At 36.5% G+C, this 20346-nt stretch overlaps 1 protein-coding gene across 1 annotated transcript; it reads right to left on the bottom strand.

Annotated features, from left to right (window-relative positions):
* Positions 1–448: 448 nt before the first annotated feature.
* LOC140791352 (protein DGS1, mitochondrial) lies at positions 449–20090 on the bottom strand. The gene is made up of 14 exons (XM_073141886.1): positions 19787–20090; positions 17788–17902; positions 17445–17648; positions 16956–17093; positions 16699–16866; positions 15647–15841; positions 4832–4932; positions 2882–2971; positions 2220–2292; positions 2103–2131; positions 1909–2032; positions 1501–1611; positions 815–915; positions 449–734 (listed from the first exon to the last, which is right to left on the bottom strand). Exons 1-14 carry the CDS (start codon positions 20002–20004, stop codon positions 614–616), a joined length of 1788 nt encoding a protein of 595 aa, XP_072997987.1. The 5' UTR covers positions 20005–20090; the 3' UTR covers positions 449–613.
* Between the last annotated feature and the right edge of the window lie 256 nt (positions 20091–20346).

The following is a 20346-nucleotide window of genomic DNA, read 5'->3' on the forward strand; positions in this document are numbered from 1 at the left end:
TCTCTTCTTCTCTATCTCTAATTCATCCTTGTAAACATCCAATTGATTTGGCCAATGTAAGAGATGGTTGCGTTTATGATCTCATTGGTTACATGCTGGTGGCAAGGATAGGGTTTTATATACATGTGGCCATAATTGGATTCTAATAATTAGCAGTGAAACATATGACCTTGATTCTTTTTAGGGAATATGACTAGTAACTATATTAACTAATACAAGTAGATTGGGCAGCCCATTTGGCAGAACAAATGGTCCGCGGCCCTAAGCTAGAAGTGCTTGGTGCTCCAGCTAGACTGTATATGGAGGGCTATACATGTATTTAAAAAAAAAAATTCCTTTCTAATAGTTGTAATTTGGATACTTAGCAAAATAAGATAAATTATCAGATAGCCAATCGACTAATTTTGGTCCGAAATCAACCCCAGTACCTCCTTCATGGCAAGTAATGTTGTTCAAAATTTAATCCCTTTAAGAATATTGAATAGCACTGGGCTTATATAGAATGCGTGGCCTCACACCACAAAAGAGACGGATCAAAACAAAAGAACAATATCACATAATTCTAGAGCAATGAATAAGAACTATATTGCAAGAATTGCACCATTATATGACACTAAGGCCGCCGAGAGGAAGGAAGCAAGCAATCGTACATCCTCTCCATTCGTGAAATAACAGCAAATTTATATACTGTTTCGAGATTAGGCTTCCCTAAATCAGTAATATCCTGTCTCAAGCTGCAAAACAATCATATATTTGTCGTCACTTCTTGTTAAGAACTAGAAAATTTTGACCAAAGAAATGAAATATTGCTCACCTTAGCCACTCGCCTGTTTCCTTGGCATGCCTCTCTACAGACCTATAGAGGCGATCAAGGCTATACAACATTAATCCAAACCCGCATTGGGCATCCTCCTCCTGCGAAGAAGAAAAGTAGGATGATGTTTTTCAAGCACCTTTTATCAGATAGAAGTAATCCATACCTAAAAGAGTAAAATGTAAAACTAATCTATGTCAAAGGAAAAAAAAAAGATTAAAGAAGTGTTTAAGCCTGCCAGGTGGACTAGATTTTACATGCATTATTTCGACAACATAAATCATCTCAAGGAATGAGGAGTCTATTCTATTAGAAATACACCAATAGTTTCATCAATTGAAGTCATAACTCAAAAGGTTAAAAAAGATCTATTGAATGGGAGCCAGACAGATCATGAGTAAACAAAGCGTGAGTCCTGATGCACTATGCCATGGCAAAGTAAATCCAGCTCAAGTTGACTATTAGATACATATTCAGTTGTCTATTTCTCTAATGATATTGGAAAAATTGCGATTTCCTAAGGACTCAATAACATGTATGATCGTGTACTAGTTCACAGTATCAAATTAGCTACTCAGGGAAAAATAAAACAAAACAAGAAACAAAATTGACCATTAAACTTAATAGTTAGAAAAGAAAAAATATTTCTTCAATCTTAAACAATATGCTTAAGGAATTGAATTCACCACTCCTCGCTCCATGCAAATCTGGAATTGCATAAGCCTTTTCTCAACTTCAACAACAAGAAGCCTTCTTTGACGGCGAGCAATCATTCCTCTTCCTTCCGCACCTTTGTCCTGATTTATCCCAACTTTTAGTGATTCAATGGATTGAAACAATAGAGAACTAAAATAACTGGTATATGCTTCTAAAAATTTAAAAATTCAAAAGTTCAGAATAATGTACTGTGTCCTAAAAGCAAAATGTCAAAAAGGCCTTATTACATCGTATTGTCAGGTAAGCATTTAATTTAAAAACAGTAATTTTTAGAGCTCAAAATATTTCGACATATATTACAAAGTTCGTCAACATACATACTCTATTAGAAATATGAACATAAAAAAGAAATTTATGGAATATAGTAATTTACGTACTTGCAGGATCCATGATCTCACTACCATGAGCAGAAGAATGGAAAGAAAACAGGCTGGTAAAGCAGCAAGAATAGCAAAGTTTATTTCATTTGCCTTGAGTATCTGATCTAGCTCAAGCATTGCCCTGGTTAATAGCTCTGGTGTTAGATAAGATTGCAAAACTTCAGATTTCAGAAATAAGTAGTTAAACTTACGTCTCAAGATCCAGTTTCAGCTTTTGAATCTACATGTTCAGAAAGATGGTGAACAATAGTATGTTTCAGTAGAATAGACAAGGAGAAGTAGAGAAAAAGAATCGAAGAAAAGAGAACCTGGATAAGCATAGCACGAGCAAGTTCTCCGCTAAGAAGATTCTGAAGTGGATGCATCAGCTCCTTCTCATATCTGCACCAAAGGTATCTATGAGATGAATGTGCATAAAGTAATCATTCATATTCAGGATAATCTATAAGAAGTTGCACTGAAAAATGAATTTATAAAGTAAACAGTTTTATTTGATTAACAGGAATATCTAGTTTGTGGAAAAGTGTAGGGAAAAGAACAAAGACTTACATATGGTATACATCAATTTAAAGAAAGCTTATAATGATAGTCTGTAGGGAATTAATATGCTGAATTTTAGAATGTCCAGTAAATATATTGATGATATTCAGGACATGCATAATGGATATATGACTAATATAAGGATAATCAGGGGACTTATAAGTTTCCTAGAATATTAGGGTCCCATTAAAGTTCAACAGAAGTTATTATTAGTTTTCCGTTTGTTATGGAGTAATCAGAATCAGATAAAGGTTATCAAGATAAATTTCCATAGAATCAACTATTGGTTGAATCATTATTATATGTTTAGCAATCCATTAATCAATTATGAAAAGCTGCATCACTTGCAACCAATCAGGTTAAAACTAGATCAAAACAGATGAAACAATATCTCGGAGTTTCTTGCAATAATTCCAAAAGCAATATTTACCGCGACATGACTATTTCCAGCATTTCCTGATCTGCCAAACCATCTGGCAGTTTCTGACCTTTTGTTTGCTCACAAAAGGCCAACAGCATTCTGCACATCAAGATATAGATATTTATGAGAGAAAACAGAAAAATAAGGAGTAAAGTACAATTATTTCATATCTGATTTAGAACTTAAAAGAAAGAAAAAGAATTTTTAGTATAAAAAATGAGCTTGAGCTATGATGAGCATTCCAGGGAACCAAAAATTGTAAATCAAGCAATGCATAACAATATTATTGTGGTAACCATCAAGTCCACCAAAATTGCATATCTGTTCACGATCCAGCAAAGATTTATTTTTAATATCAAATCAATTGATCTAAGCTATTAAAAGGACATCAAGAACCAGGTTTCCGGACAGACTTCAAGCAATTACAGATATAGCTCTTCTTTATGAGACATCCTAAACGAGCCAAACTCAGATCGAGCTAAGCTAATGCATGAAACGACCTAAAATTGTAGCTCGAGCTTCATTCATGTATTTAATGAATGAACTCAGGCCAAGTATTAATAGAGTCAAGGTTGAGTGGTTAGTGAGCCATTGAACCTATTTGACACCATTACTTAAATACAAAAGGCAAGCCTCACTGGCACGCTAACTGGCGCCTTCTACATTCAATCGATGTCAATTTCTCATCAGTCTAGTTAACTTGTAAATCCTCTGTCTCTTGTCTGCCATTGCTTAGATTTAATTCTTTCAAGAAACTCACCATTTCTGAAATCTTTTAGTTATTTGTCGCTTTCTTAAGCCTATACCCTGTAAATGATTTCTATTTTCATCTTTTACAAATCCATTAATCCCTATTGTTTTCTGCATTAGGTACCTTAGTCCTTAATACAAGGATTGATGTCTTTGTGGCGCCCAAAAGATAAAAGCTGCTGCCCCTGCCTGCAGGAGGCGGACAGGGGTTCTCATGCTAGTTGCCAGTTCTGACTGGCACATGTATTGGACTGTGCCCCATGTGATTGACATGACCGTCCATGCTCCTAAAGCTGAGGGCTCAACAGCAAACTAGTTCTTCCTAGTATACCTGAACATAGGAGCAAATTATATATAGTCACATGTTCCTAGCACTAGCAAGTTGATGAAATAAGAGCAAAATAGAATACTAATTGAGAAATAAAAACCATACTTCTTACATGACAATCTTTAAGAAGATTTAGTATCATCTTAGAAACAGGGATTTGGATTGCTGCAACTTTATATAGTCTTAATATCATATGCCACGAATTAGTGGATGAAAATGAAAGTAAACTAATGGATAAACTTTAAAGTAGAAATTCAATTCAGCAATAGCTAGAAAGTGTCTTAACAATCATCAAGCAACTGTAGCACAAACTTTCCAAATTATAAGAGGGGAAAAATGTTCATAAGCATCCCAAAATGATCTAAAAATCTAACACAACAAGCATGGTGCTAGTATGGCAAAATAGTAAGCCAATGGAAAAATTAGTGTAATAACAAAACCAGCAAAATGAGCAGCAAGAACAAATTGAGTTTTAGAAGTGTCCGAACATGTTCCTAGCACATATAATGCTATGCAGAGTGGAATAAAATAAATATAGACTAACATGTCCACATTAGCAAATTCACTAGAAAATTAATAGCATTCCTTCTCACATGAAGTGCACGACTTACTTATCCACTATATCATTATATTTTCCTCTTACAAAGAGGTCTCAGATGAAATAACTGATTTATTACATCAAGATATTTATGTCTAGGACTGAAAGTATGAGTGAGTTGAACTAGAATTTGTATAAGAAAAAAGCAAATATTTTATGTCTTTATGACAATTTCAGCATAAATATAGCTGTGCATCAGGACAATAAATTTTCTGAAGATAAATGGGAAAAGTTTTCATATCACCAATTTATTATATCAAGGGGATAGAAAGCTGAGGATAACCTGTGGAGGGAATTTGCAGTTAATTGCACCTCTTCAACTTCCATAACACCTTTGTGTCTCCTCCTGAATGTCTCAAACAGCTCGTCTCTGATGGAAAGAAGCTGAGGATTGGCAAATAGAAGATATAGAATTACCACTAGCGATTACACATTGTTCTACCAGCACAGTAATTAAGCAATTAATTGCTCATATTAAGTATGTTAGTGTATGGTGGCAATTACATTGAAAGACATCATAACATAAATCCAGCTTTTAAGAATATATGATTGAGAAACATTACACTTCAATTTGCTTGATGCATATAAATAAGAACTTGTGGAGAAAGATATAACCACTTAAAAAGAACCACAACAGTCTTCCTTCGTGGAGAATCAAACAGTTTCTTGTATAAAGATGTAGGCAAAAGAAGTTACAGAATGATTCCTGATAGGATGCTATTCCTTACTTAAATGGCAAAGTAAATTTTATGTGATTTTGATAGAATATCTTATGCCACGCTATCTTTAAGTAGCAAATCATGGAAAAATGGCATTGCAGCTTTCAGCAGATCAAATGGAACTTAATCATAGATAAAATACAAACCATCTGCAATTACCGCATACAACTGTGCCAATTCATGGACGTATATGTTAACTCACCAATTACTCTAAAAAATTAAGCTATTAGAGAATGATAATTTTTTATATTTTAATATTCCCCATCACTTTTGGGCTGAGACATTTTGATGACTTAAGAAATAGATTTAATTTAACCCCGACTAAGTAAAAAGCTGACCTATATATAGATCTTACAAATTACAATAAGCAAACAATACCCTAAACAATTTCAAAAAAGTATGCCCTAAAAACCATAAATAATATGTATAATAGAAATAATTTACTTAAGACTAATTTTCTAAAAGAGGAACTGCACTGATACATGTGCTCGTGTAGTATGTTACTAATGTTCATAGACAGTGTGTCTACTACAGCCTCCAAAGCACGGACAAGGCAAAATGATGCGGACATCACTGCGTTAAAACAAAATATGGGTTATATGAATGGACGGTTATGCCTTTTGGCTTGACTAATGCTCTGAGTACTTTCATGAGAGTGATGACTCAAATATTACGACCTTTTATGGGACAATTTTAATCGTATACTTTGATAACATCCTTATCTATAGTCGATCTCGGGAGCAACATATAGATTATTTTCGTCAAGTCTGCGTTGTCTTGAGGAAAGAGCAATTGTATGCAAACCCTAAGAAATGTACCTTTCTGACAAACAAAGTTGTTTCCTTGGGTTTCATTATTTCATCCGAAGGAGTGTCTACTGACTCTGATAAGATCAAAGCTATTAATGAATGGCATGAACCTCGTACCAAAAGAGACGTGAGAAGTTTTCATAGGCTTGCTACCTTCTATTGTCGGTTCATCAGGGGGTTTAGTACCATTATGACTCCGATAACAAAATGCCTCAAGAAAGGTAAATTTGAGTAGTCAGCAAGTGCCACGAAAGCTTTCACTGAAATCAAAAAGAAAATGGTGGAAGCCCCTGTCATGCGACTCCCTGATTTTACTGAAGTTTTTGAGGTCACTTGTAACGCTTCTGGAGTTGGTATAGGAGGAATCCTGAGCCAAGAAGGTCATCCGATTGCCTACTTTAGTGAAAAGTTGAATAAAACTAGACAATGGTATACCACTTACAATAAGAAATTTTATGTTGTGGTTCAATCTCTTCGCCACTGGAGACATTATTTGCTTCCTCAAAAATTCGTAATCTTCTCTAACCATGAAGCTCTTCGCTACCTCAACTCCCAAAAGAAGCTTAACGCTAGACACAGCAAGTGGGTTGAATTTCTCCAGAACTATACGTACACCTTGCGACACAAATCTAGAGTAGACAACAAAGCGGTTGATGCACTAAGTCGTCGCATGATTCTTCTCTCAAGGATGAATGCAGAAGTAATAAGGTTTGATAAAATCAAAACTGATTATGAATCATGTCCGGATTTTCATAAAGTTTACAATTTATTAAGCGATGGAGCGACTCAAGAAATAGATGGTTTCATCTTGTAGAATGGCTATTTATTTAAGTCTCAAAAGTTATGCATTCCCAGCACCTCGTTAAGGGAATTTTTAATTTGGGAATTGCATGTTGGGGGTTTAGCTGGACATTTAGGCATGCGAAAACTATTGAAGCTACGGAACATTGATTTTTCTGGCCAAGCTTAAAAAGAGATGTTATGAGACTTATTAGTCGATGTCATGTATGTCAACTCGCTAAGCAGCGAAAGCAAAATACAGGATTGTACACGCCTTTACCTATTCCTAATTGTCCTTGGCAAGATGTTAATATGAACTTCGTACTTGGACTTCCAAAGACTATCCGAAAGCATGATTCCATTCTTGTGGTGGTGGATCGATTTTCAAAGATGGCCCACTTTATACCCTGTTCCTAAACTTTTGACGCCTCTCGAGTTGCTAAAATCTATTTTGATGAAATCGTTAAGCTGTACGGGCTACCAAAAACTATTATATCAGATAGGGATGTGAAATTCACTAGCTATTTTTGGAAAACCCTATGGCATAAGATGGGAACCAAGCTTCAGTATTCAACCACTTTCCACCCACAAACTGACGGGAAAACTGAAGTAGTCAATAGGAGCTTAGGTAACTTACTAAGAACTCTTATCGGCGAGAATCTAAGAGACTGGGATCAAAAACTGTCAACTGCTGAATTTGCATATAATAATTTTGTTAATAGATCAATAGGTCTGAGTCCAACTAAGGTAATATATGGTTACAAACCTAGACAACCTATAGATCTCATTCCTATGTCCCATTATCATAGGTTGTCTGAGTCTGCATCTGCATTCGCATCACATATTCATGACTTGCATAAAGAAATAAGTAACAAAATTACTCAAAATAATAATAATTATAAAATTCGAGTTGATCTAAGGAGATTCAAAGAATTTAATGTTGGAGACTTTGTGATGGTCCGGATACGTCTGAAATGGTTCCCACCTAGAATTATCAAAATGTTGCATGCACGAAGTGCCGGACCTTTTAAAATTCTCAAGAAAATTAATGATAATGCTTATGTTCTAAATCTCCCCAGTGATTTCGACATCAGTTCTACTTTTAATATTGAGGATCTAGTAGCTTATAAAGGTCCAGATTTTACTCCAGATAACCCACTAGATACTGAGCCTACCAATGAGCATGTTTATGAAAGACCCTCTTTACCTCTACTTCCCAATATTCTACCTAACACAGCAGACGAAATTGATAAAATTTTAGATGATGAGATTATTTTAACTAGAGAAGGTGGATCCCAACGGTATCTAGAACGTTGGAAAGGACGACCTACATCTGATGACATGTGGCTCGATCGTCACAATTTGGAGGTGCATCACCCTGATACCTTAGAGCAGTATGATAGCAGCAGAGCAGCACACTCGACGGAGTCGACTTCTCTCCCACCCGGGGAGAATGATGCGGACATCACTGATAGGACGCGATGGCGTGTGTACCAGTGCAGGAGGCGCCGATAGTTGATGATCCCTCCTATAGAGATCTGGTTTCGATTTTAATTTATTTAGGATGTTTTTTGCTTAATTCCATTGTAGGTCTATATATAGACCTGTTATATTTTCTTTGGAGGTTAATGAAAGTTTATGTGATTTTGTTCTCTAGAAAATTTTGGTGTGGAACCGTTTCTTAGGGTGGAGGTATGAAACCTCATTCCTTCCCTTCTTATTTTCGTCTATCATCTTTCTCCACCACGTTTTGCATCATTTTTAGTATCAGAGCAATGGTTTTTTAAGATTCAAATTTTCTCCAAACCATATTTTTTGTCTCCATCGCCCATTAATTTTTCCGTGCTATCCATCTTCCCCAACCTTTATCACCAATTCCACCGTATATAGATGGCCCGCCTTCCAAGTTATATGTCGCTCTACACTTGTCCTTCATTCGACACTTGCATCACGAATGCCAAATCATTATTGCATGAGAAGATCGCCGTTGTAGAGGAACGAGAAGAATCAGTCATCATTCTAGAATTGCGAAGCAAGATCTAACCAAACGTGGAGTGTTCGTGCATCATCCAATAGTCCATCATCACCTAAATCAAGTAATCAACCTTTTTCCTTGCCATAGGTGAGCAAAAAAAAATCATCAAATTTTCAATATTTAGAAATTTTCGAAATTTCTATTTTTGGCTCTTAATTTTAGTTAGAATCCCAACAAATTCCTTCTTTCCCTAGACTTCCTACCAAATTTCTTTTTTCTTCTCAACATCCCAACAAATCCCACCTTTCCTAAACCTCTACCAAACTGCCTTTTTTTTTCTTTTCTTCTCCCTCCAATATTCCCAATTAGCAAAATTTTCATTTTTGGCTCTTAATTTTTGTTTGAATTCCAACAAATTCTTTCTTTTCCTAAACTTTCTACCAAATTTTCTTTTTCTTCTTAACATCCCAACAAATCCCACCTTTCCTAAACCTCTACCAAACTGCCCTTTTTATTTCATTTTTTTCTCCTCCAATATTCCCAATTTTTGAAATTTTCCCTCCCTAAATTGAAACCAACCCATTGAAATCAGCTCCAAGCCCAAACCCATTAGCCACCCAACCCAAACTCACTCACACCTATTAACTCAAATACTTCCAATCCAACCTAACCCCATTAAACCCAAAACCTATTAATCCAAAAGCCAAAAACATATTAATCTAACCCCTCGACTCGTTAGTCATCATCATCTCAACCCATTAGCCATCTTCATCCCCAACCTCCTCTCATCTCACACCGAGCCCTAGCCCAATTCCCCAATTCCTTCCTTCACTAGACTCCTCATAGCCAGCAACTTCTCCACCGACGTTGTCGCCGCCAGTAGTGCTCTCCACTGATGCCATCATCACCAGTGTCGCTCTCCACCGACGCCAACATCGCCAACCTCGCTCTCCGCCATCGCCATCGCCATCTTCTCTGAGCTCCGCCGCCTATCGTCGCCTACTTGATGCCGCCAACCCATATCCTTCACTGTCGCGTCCCCATCAACTTTTTATCTCGTCCCCATGATCGGTGTCATTTCTGAAACTAAGAACAAGCCTTGACATCATGAAGATTTGGGTATGAAACCCTAGCTAGAGGGTGAAGGTGTGAAACCTATCCCTAAGCATGATAATACTTGGTTTGACTGAGAACGGTAAGAGCCCGATCGACTAGAGAAGTATGTGAAAAGTCTCAGTCCACTGCTCGAAGTCACTAAGAATAAGTTTTATCATTAGAAAAACTTGGGTGTAAAACCCTTGCTTGAAGGTGGTGTGAAACCTATCCCTAAATCTGATGATATTTGGCTTAATTGAAGTGACTTCGGGTGCCAGGAAACTGTGAGACTGGAGCAACATAAAGGCTGCAGGGGATATACTCGACAGAGTCAAGTTCTCTCCCATTCGGAGAGTATGATGCGGACATCACTGATATATTACACAGGTGCATGTATCAGTGCAGTTCCTCCTTCAGGAAATTAATCTTAAGTCAAATATTTTTATTATACATTTGTTATTTATGGTGTTTAGAGTTATATTTGCTTTTTCGCAATTATTTAGGGTGTTATTTGCTTATTATCATTTGTAAGGTCTATAAATAGACCAACTGTTTACTCAATCGAGGTTAATGAAGAAATAAAAAAAATTTGAGATCACCAATGTGAGTTTTGGGTGTGAAACCCTAATTGAGAATGAAGGTGTGAAACCCCATTCTTTTTCTCTTTCTTTTACCATCATCGTTCCTAGAATCCTAACGATCCATTTGTTTCACATCACAAAATAAATGTCTTGGTCGTGGTCATGGCCATGTCCCACACACCGAGGACACGAACACCCCGCCGACATGCCGTCGACACGTGTCGGATATGCCACCGAATATCCAATAATTAAAAAAAAGGACATGCTGTGGACAAGCTCTCAAAACTCAAACCCTAAAAACCAAAAACACCCAAATCGCAACCTACTTCAGCTTCGAGTTCTTTCTCCCACGACAACACTTCCGATGAGCTCCCCCTCCCACTAAGATATCTCTCTCTGTGTGGCTGAGTTAAGAAAGAGTGTCTAGATAGAATGGGTAAGTGGGCGTAGGTGGGTTTTTATTTTGATTAGTGAGTGGGTACAATTTTTTTTACTTTTTTTATTTTTATACAGAACTACAACAGTGAGTAAAATTTAAATTATAAATAGTTTTATTTAGTGATTTAAGCACTATAAATTAGTAATTGACATGTATATATATAAGTTGCTAATTTATAATTATATATATATATATTATTTATTAATTTATTTACTGTGATATCCTAGCCGTGTCTGTATCCTGTTTTTTTAAGATTTGCTGTATCGTCGTGTCCATATCGTGTCGTCTTCATGTCATGTCCGTGTCCATGTCCGTGCTTTATTGACTACAACATTCATACTGCTTTAGTTCTACAGTTTTCTGTCACTCCAAGTCACTTCGATCAAACCAAATATCATCAGATTAAGAGATAGGTTTCACATCACCCTCAAACTAGGGTTTCACACTCAAATCTTCCTAACGGCAAAACTTGTTCTTAGTAATTTCGAGCAATGGACTAAGACTTTCCTCATACTGCTCTAGCCTGTTGGGTTCTTACCATATCAAGTCACTTCATTCAAGCTAAGTATCATCATGCTTAAGAATAAGTTTCACACATTCACCCTCAAAGGCTCAAACTAGAGTTTCATATCCAAATCTTCCTAGTATCAAAAATTATCCTCAGTTTCAAAAAGGGCACCAATCATGAGAAGTCGATGAGGACTCGACCGCGGTGGATGAGGGGTTGGTGGCTACAGGCAAACGAATGCAGGTGGTGGAGTTTAGAAAATATGTCATTGGAGGTGATGGAGAGTGATGCTAGCAATATTAACGTTGGCGGAGAGCGATGCTGGCAATGTCGGCGTTGATGGGGAGCGACGCTCACGGTGACGTTGTTGATGGGGCACTATTGGCGGCAACGGCGTCAGTGGAGAAGTTGTTGGCTATGGGAAGTCCGATGCAGGAAGAAATCGAGTTGGGATTAGGATAAGTTTAGATATGTTGAGGTTGAAGATGACTTAAGCTAATGGGTGGGAATGAGGTTGGGGTAAGCTGAGTTGATTTGGGTTTAGATTAGCTTGGGTTCAAATGGGTAGGTTGGAGAAGGTGAGAGTTTTGGCATTTTGTGGGAAAAGTTAAAATTCAAAAATTTTGTAGGTATGATAAGGAAGAAAAGAATGAGAATTTTGATATTTTGGGGGGAAATTTAAAATTCAAACTTTGGGATAGGCTTGGATAGTTTTTGGTAGTTAGAATTTGTTGTGGATTAGGAAAAAAAGGATTCATTGAAATCTCAATGAAAGGATACTCACTAGAATTTGAAATTCACAATTTTAAAATTTCACAAAATTCAAAAATTTTAAAATTTTGAAATTCAATTATTCATTTTTTCACCTATGGGAGAGAAGGTTGATTTAGGTGATGATGGCCTATTAGATAATGCACGCAAGGTTCGAAAAATCTGGATCGAGACTAGGATCAACCTCCTGAAAAAATGATACGTATTGGCTATATCGGTCAGGTCGATCGTATCGATGAGATAGACCGTATTGGTCGCTCGGATCAGATCGAGCTATTTTTAATTACATAAAATTCTAACTATTATTTAAAAATGCAGGAAAATTTCTAAAATTAAGAAAAAAAAAGAAAAATTAGAAAATAATAATAACTCACATATGAAGCCAAATAATTAAAAAAAGTACTAAATTACTTAAAATTACTGCAAACGAAGGAGTGAAAAAAATGAAAAAAAACTCTACCAGAGTGAAGGAAAAAGAGAAGAAAAAAATAATTACAGTGAAAAAATAAGAGAAAAGAGAGAAGGAAATAAAATAAAATAAAAATCTGTGGAGTTTGTCAGAGCTAGATTTGTGCGTCAGAGAAGCAAATAGTAGAGAGAGAACGAAAGAAATAGTGAGAGAGAAAGAGAGAGAGAGAAATAGTGAAAGAGAGAAAGCGAGAAATAGTGAAAGAGGGTCGATGCGGATCGGCTGGATCGGTCAGATCGACCGATCCCACCTAACCCCAATCAATTGATTGGGTTCGGGTATGGCAAATCCTTCAAACCATGGATGAACGAACACTCCATATTTGGTGATCATCGGATCTTGCTTCGTTTCACAGTGATGTCGAGTTTCTTATCGTTCCTCCACAATGTTGCTCTCCTCATACAATTCAAAACTCATCGTACTCAACATGCAGTGAAGTTCGCAACAATCCGACGTTAGTGATGCAAGTGGTCGAACAAAGGACAAGTGCAAAGAAGCATAGAAGTCAGGAGGCAGGCCATCTATACGAGGTAGAAATGGTGATGAGGTTAGGGAAGATGAGCAGCACGGGTAGATTAATGGGCACCAAAGATAGAAAAGGTGGTCTTGAGAAGATTTGAATCCTAATAATACATTAGTCTAATACTAAAATGATGTGAAGCGATGTGATGGACGTGATGGAAAATGAGGTGGATGAAGGATGCAATAAGAAAGAAAGAGGAATATGGTTTCACACCTCCACCCCTAAACAATGGTTCCACACCAAGTTAAAGTAGAGGAAAGCTCAAAATTCTTCCTTTTTTCTTTTTGATCTACAATGAAAAGAAAGGGTGATCTCAACTTTGGCACTAGATTATTGAATAACACATGAGCAACTCACTTTTGATGATTGTTGAGTCTCACGTGGAGGTTACGTAGTGGCGATGGAATCTTCTTGTTCCTCATTGATGATAATCTCCTCGTGCGATTCGGAATTTGTTATGCTTGTTGTGCATCAAGATTCGTAGCATTCCAATGTTCGTGAAGCGATCAATCGAGCGAAGAACAAACGAGGTGCAGCATAGAACCCGAGAGGCAGGACGTCCATAACGATGACATTTTGTTTGCTCTGATGTTAAAATAATGTGAAGCAATGTGATGAACATGGTGGAAAAGGAGGATAAAGGATGCAAAAAGAAAGAAAGAGGAACAAGGTTTCACACCTCCATTCTCAACTAGGGTTTCACACCAAAAATTCACATTTAAGATAAATCTCAAAAAAAATTATTTTTCTTCATTAACCCTGACTAAGTAAAAAAGTTGACTATATATAGATCTTACAAATAACAATAAGAAAATAACACCCTAAAAAATTGCAAAAAAGTAAATATAACCTTAAATACTATAATTAGCAAATGTAAAATACATATCGCACTAATACATATGCTCGTATAATGTCACTGATGTCCACATTAACCACACCTACATATGCATGTGTGTATACGTCTACAAGGGCCATGATATGAGCATACACGCTCCGCCCAGTGTCAAAAGGTGAACAAAGTTGGTGAGTTGACGATAGGGGTGTGTTATGATCCGGCTTAATGAAGTTGCAAATAAAACTCGAGATTAGTCCCGGTTTCGATCTATAGCAGAACTTTCGAGAAGAATTGCGGATGATCTAGTCGTCCAATAGAACTGAGACTTTGACAAGTTGTTCCTCTTGAAGGGATCCAATGTAACCGAAATCATGTCGATCGGAGATGTAGATCAGAAGTTATAAGAGAAATATTGATTGTTGATCAGGTGGTGGTGTAATGGACGTGATTAATGGAAGAGGGAATAATAGTAAGGTATTGGGGGTGACAATGGTAGCGATGGTGGGGTAGAGCATTTAGCTAGACGAAAGGGTAGAGGGTGGACCGATCCTTAAGAGGCAAAAGGGCACAATCAGATTGAAGGATGAAGGAGATGACGTCCAATGATGGATGCCGTTGGAGGAAAAAGATAGGGGTATAGGAAGGAAAGACTTCAATAATTCTTCAATAATGTTCAATTAAGTTGTCTTCCACATATTTAGAGGTTAATCTAACAAGCAAAACAATCAAAAGATAACCCTCGAATAGTACAGTTCGTCGGTCACGTTCAAACGCAGGTCAAACGCGTTCGAAACACGCTAAATTCGTTCTTTGTCTTTGCGAACGTGTGCAGGCATTCGAACAACGCGTTCAAACACGATCAAACGCGTTCAAATACACTAAATGCGTTCTCTGTATTTGCAAACATATGCAGGCGTTCGAACGACGCGTTTGAATGTGACTTCCTGGCGTTCGAACGCGACTGCCAAAAATTTTTATTCTTCCAAAACAAAAATTATTTCCTTCAAGATGGGTTGGTCAAGTCCAAGCCTTATCTAGCTGAATCGTAACAGAGAGACAGTGAGTGAAGCCCTAGTGTATGGCGGGCCATAACTATAATAGTCCTAAGGTAAAACTTGTGAACAAAGACACTACAACTACACCTACAATCACCCACCTCCTGACACACGTGCACCGACATGCAAGCATATAGACCCACAAGAGCGCAAGCACATGCATATGCATACTCTTTATACTTCAAGTAGATCTCTACATAATCATATCAAGTAAAACGATTTCTCTTATTACAGCTCAAATATCGTCTTATTGTCAAGGTCCACAATAAATGAATATATTTTGTTTATCATTTCAATAAGAAAAGCATGAATACAATAACGATGATAAATATCAAGTGAAAGCTGAATCTGCCTCCCTTTATATCTAGACAAACCTGCAAAACTAGTGATGGAATCGGCATTCTATGTTTAAAGCTACTCTAGAACTATTCTGGAAAATAATTTCAGGATCTTGCACCATGTTCGAGAGGAAAACTATAACTAGTTAGGAGCAAAAGAGAAATAGTGTAACATAAACAAAAAGACTTAAGAAGTCATACTGGTTGCTCAACATGTTCTCTCCAAAATCCAGAAATTGATTCTTTTGCTTCACGCATCCACTTGTCAATATCAGAACTCCCCATCAAACTACTATGCCTCAAAATCCATACAGAACATGCAAACAGGCCAACAGCTCCACCGGTATAGTGTAACCAGTATAAAGCCATTCTCCTTGGTTTCCGACAGTTGGAAAGCTAATGACAATAACCATAATTGCTTTAGTTGATGCAACAAATAATTACATATTAAAAGAGAAATAAATTGCCCACAAAAACAAAACAAATATGCCCAATAGATAAGTCCTCAGTAGCCTATAGTATATTTCCTAATATGCAAGTCAAATACATTAAATGTATTTAAGTATCAATATCAATTAACTAATTTGATAGGTGACCTATTTTGCTAAATATGTTTGGCAGAAGTTAATTATGAAAATTATGTTTCCTCCAACCAATTGTTTTTAGCGACCTGGGAAGAAAATATTTTTACTTTGCCTTATATAAGGTATATTATTTCCTATGAAGCATGGATACATGATAGGGATACAACACAATATGGATAAGCTGATTTGGTTAAGCTTCAAACTTCAAAGTCGCGGATAATATAAGTTAAAGATATATATATATATATATATATATATATATATATATATATATATATATATATATAGATAGATAGATAGATAGATAGATAGATAGATAGATAGATAGATAATTTTGTATGTTACTATGTTTGCTTAAATGAATCAAATTATTGATCTAAATTATGGCATATGTTAATTAGATTCTAAATTCAAATAATGCCCTTGTATAGGACGTAACAGTTAATCACCAGTCATATCTTCCCCCACTAAAGAAAAGGAAGAGGGTGTAACAATATGTAAATCAATACTAATTGGTGTGCTAAAACCACAGTGAGACCTTTCATTTGCAAAAGAGCAAGTCCAGTGAAAACAGAATAATGGCTCTCCTCGCAACAAAAGGAACACAGATCAGTAAGAACATAATATATATATATATATATATATATATATATATATATATTCACTTACAATGACAGATAGATATGAATCCAATCTTTGAAGATTTTCATAAATCAAATTCGTGGCATCCCTTATTTCAGTATCTGTCCACTGTGACCTTTCTGGGTCTATCTCAGGTAATTTTTCAAAGACAATTGCAGATGATTTGCCATCATTGGAAGAAAGCAGATTATCACTCTGAATTATCAAACCAGGCCAAAACGAATTAGAGAAATATAAATAAAGTAACAAATATAAACATTCTACGAATGGATGAAATGCATAACCTTATAAATTTCACGTGGATGGCTAATGGAAGACTCCAACTCTGAGAAAAGCCTATTCATTATCACCAGTAGTGTAGCTAAGGACTTCTCAGAATCCTCAGTCAACACTTCACCGTATCTATTAACTTCCAAATAAACCTACAAGAACAACCAATGGAATAGTTTCAAAGTATAAAAGTGTATGTCTTTGATCAATTAAAGGAAGGCTCTGACACCAAAATTTTAAAAAATTCTGTGCAAGACAAATAGGATTTTGAAACTTCAGTTGAGACCAAAGAACAGATGGCTACAAACAATAAAATAATGCGATACTTGAATAGAACAAGAAAATGAATAATATGTTTAGGTTCCAAGTGTCGACTAAAGCGTGACTGTAGATTATAGAAATCATTTGCTCAAAGTGCATCATCATTCGGACACTATTCTATTTCAAGAAACAACTGATGTTGCAAACCTCTGCAAGAAAAGTAGCCAAGCAATGTTGCAAACCTCTGCAAGAAAAGTAGCCAAACAATGTTGCAGACTTGTCAAAATAGCTAGGTTTGTTGACATCATATCCGTTGCAGTGTGAGAAAGATATTGTACTGGAGACCCATTTCTGCCAAGTCTACTAATCAGATCATATGTGCCTTTCATGAAGGCTCGTGGGCCTCTTTCAAAAACCATGAAGTATATTTTTTGTGAACCTGTTCCCTGGAATATAGAACAATTGGAGTATCACCAACAAAAATGATGGGAGTGGGAGCAACTTGGATATATGGTTAATATAGAAGATAGCTCTCCTAAAACATAGTTAAATGACCAATGAAATGAAAAAAAAAAACACAATTACCTCAGAGCGGAACTGCCAAAATAGCAAACTTTTCTGAATATCATGCAAACTAGATAGGGTGTGGTCTACAATATCTTCTAAGATGACAACTGCTCGGGATTTTTCTCCTGCTGTTCTGCAAATACCATGTTTTAAATTGATTAGCAAAGTATGCATATGATGTTATTGCATCACATGATTACGCAGATCCAGAGATTTCATGAGGTTCACAGTTTTGCACTGCTATTGTACCAAACTAGAAGAAAGCAATAAGAGAGATGAGAGGAAAGAAATGTGATGCACATGGTTTCTGCATTGTATTGTATTGGGTTTTTTAAATCAAGGGAAGCAACATAGTTCAACGAAAAAGCTACTGTGCATGAAAAAAAAAATCTGTGCAACTATCTTTAGGTTGAAGGAGCTCAATCAACAGTCCAGCCACATCAAGAGCACATTGAATTATCAGAGTAAGCATATTAAAATGCTGATATGACAGCGAAAGAATACAACTGTTTCTTGCTTGTTCAGTTGACCTCTTATCCAGATGTACAACTAGCAACCCCACCATACACATTGCCACAATATCCAGATGTAGATAATCTGTAATAGATGGAACTTCTTCAATCAACCTTGTATGCTTAAGACATTATGGCATCTCTTGTATTACATAAATAACTTGGTAAAATGTCCATTTGGAATGTCTCAAAAATCTGGCATACTAATTCAATTGAAGAGATTAAGCACCACACAAGTTGACCAATAACCAATAATATGATAAATAGGAGACGGTTAACTAAATTGATTACCTTAAAGACTCATACTTCTCTAATTCAACATAGAACATCAGTAGATGACTGAACGATCAGGTTTTGCAATGAAAAAAATAATTGTAGCTCTTTTTTTTCTTTTCTTCTTTTGACAAAAGCTAGAACACTGGCTCAGTTTCATTAAACCCCAAAATTAAATCTATCAGAGATAGATTCACAGCATGTTCTACAAGATACATACAAATATCAACCACCAAAAACAGAAATATAAAACCAGTGAGGGAAACATCTGATCAACCAATACACATCAGACACCACCAAAAAACAGCAAGTTAGGAACTATCACCACTGCTAACAAAAGAAAAGAGACAACTCCTAATCATTAACATCTATAGTTTCCTTCTATCAGCTATAGACCTGAAGCTTTAACTTTTCTTGAGCCTCCTCCCCTTTTAGGCCTGTCCAACATACAAATAATTCATTAATGTGGTAGATAATGAGGTTGCTTAGGCTTAGTTTTGTTATTCCTTTCCAGCCAAATTGACCAGAAATAAGCAGCCATCCACATCTTCCACAAGCCTTTGCAATTCTTCTTCACCCCTTTACATAAGCCAATATTCCACTCATTAGAAATATTTTTGGTAAACCAAATTTTCCCCAGATCTGTCTCCCTTGCATCAGAATCTGTTTAGCAAAACAAAACTTCAAAAACAAATGTTTTCCCATTTCAGTATGATTGCAGAAACTACAAACAACACTGCCATGCCAATTCCTCTTAGCCAAATTATCTCTTGTAAGCACCCTATTGTTGTAAATTAACCACAAAAAATGCTATCTATTTCGTGGAAAGGACCAATATATATTTCAGCCTCTACTTTAGTCCCAAACCAAAAGCCGCTACAAGTTGATCTTCTTATTCATGCATCTCAATAGTTACTACAATGTTCTTAACTCTGATATAGGCTAGTGAAATTCTAACTTCTCCAACCTAAGAATCAACACTCTCTCGTTTAGTCCATCTTCTACCACAATTGGCTACATTTGCTCATATCTGTGTGCATTGCAAATTTTCCATTCTTCCGACAAGTATTGTACGAGAATCTTTGGAACTTAACAGTAGGCCTATCAATCTCAAACAAGGAATTGCACTCGTTTTAGGTATTGCTTTCTCAACACAGACAAGCCCATCATTTCTAATAATTCTGAGATAAATTCGCAACAGCAAAACAAAAATAAGAAATGACTGGACTTACGGAGAGGATGGGATGGCATTGGAACGAAGCGGGAGTGGAAGCCGTGGCTTCCGCCGCCGAGATCGGAACCGCGAACCCCGGTGGTAGAGATTGAAGATCTTGGCGGGAGACGGGAGATAGCTTAGTAAGGCGTTCCAGATCCGATTGGGGTAAGAGACAGCGAGGGTTTTGGCGTCCGCGCGGTCGCCGCTAGGGATTTCCGAGGAAGAGGACGCCATGGAGTTGGTGTTCCTTCCAACAGGCGCCTTTGGTGGCCTTTAAAAAGTTGGGAGACGAGGTCGGATTCTTCGAGCTCTTTTTAGTAGGTTTTTATAGCTCGTCTGTAGTATTGCTGCTTGACCTCGAGTTATTATTTTTCTTTTAACCAAAGTAGGTAATTTATTGGGAAATTTGCACCAACGACGGAAATAGGTTTTCGATTTTGTCCTTTTATCTTTTTTTTTCCTTTCAAAATTATCTTTCTATTATTTAGTGCCTTATTAAATTCTAATGGGACACTATAAGAGAAAAATGGCCATGCTATTTCTTCTTCTTTTATTACTGTAATTCACAGTTTATTT

Source organism: Typha latifolia, chromosome 6 (assembly GCF_019914945.1).
Source record: "Typha latifolia isolate L0001 chromosome 6, TyphaL0001v2, whole genome shotgun sequence".
In the NCBI taxonomy this organism is placed as follows: Eukaryota; Viridiplantae; Streptophyta; class Magnoliopsida; order Poales; family Typhaceae; genus Typha; species Typha latifolia.

What these genes read in the sequence shown, in the direction of transcription:
- LOC140791352 (XM_073141886.1), bottom strand. Translation starts at nt 20,004, where the DNA reads ATGGCGTCCTCTTCCTCGGAAATCCCTAGCGGCGACCGCGCGGACGCC. An exon ending in ACTGCAAATTCCCTCCACAG is followed by an intron (nt 2,972 to 4,831) that starts GTTATCCTCAGC and finishes CTTGATGTGCAG; the next exon opens with AATGCTGTTGGCCTTTTGTG. An exon ending in TGAGATCATGGATCCTGCAA is followed by an intron (nt 1,612 to 1,908) that starts GTACGTAAATTA and finishes GGGATAAATCAG; the next exon opens with GACAAAGGTGCGGAAGGAAG.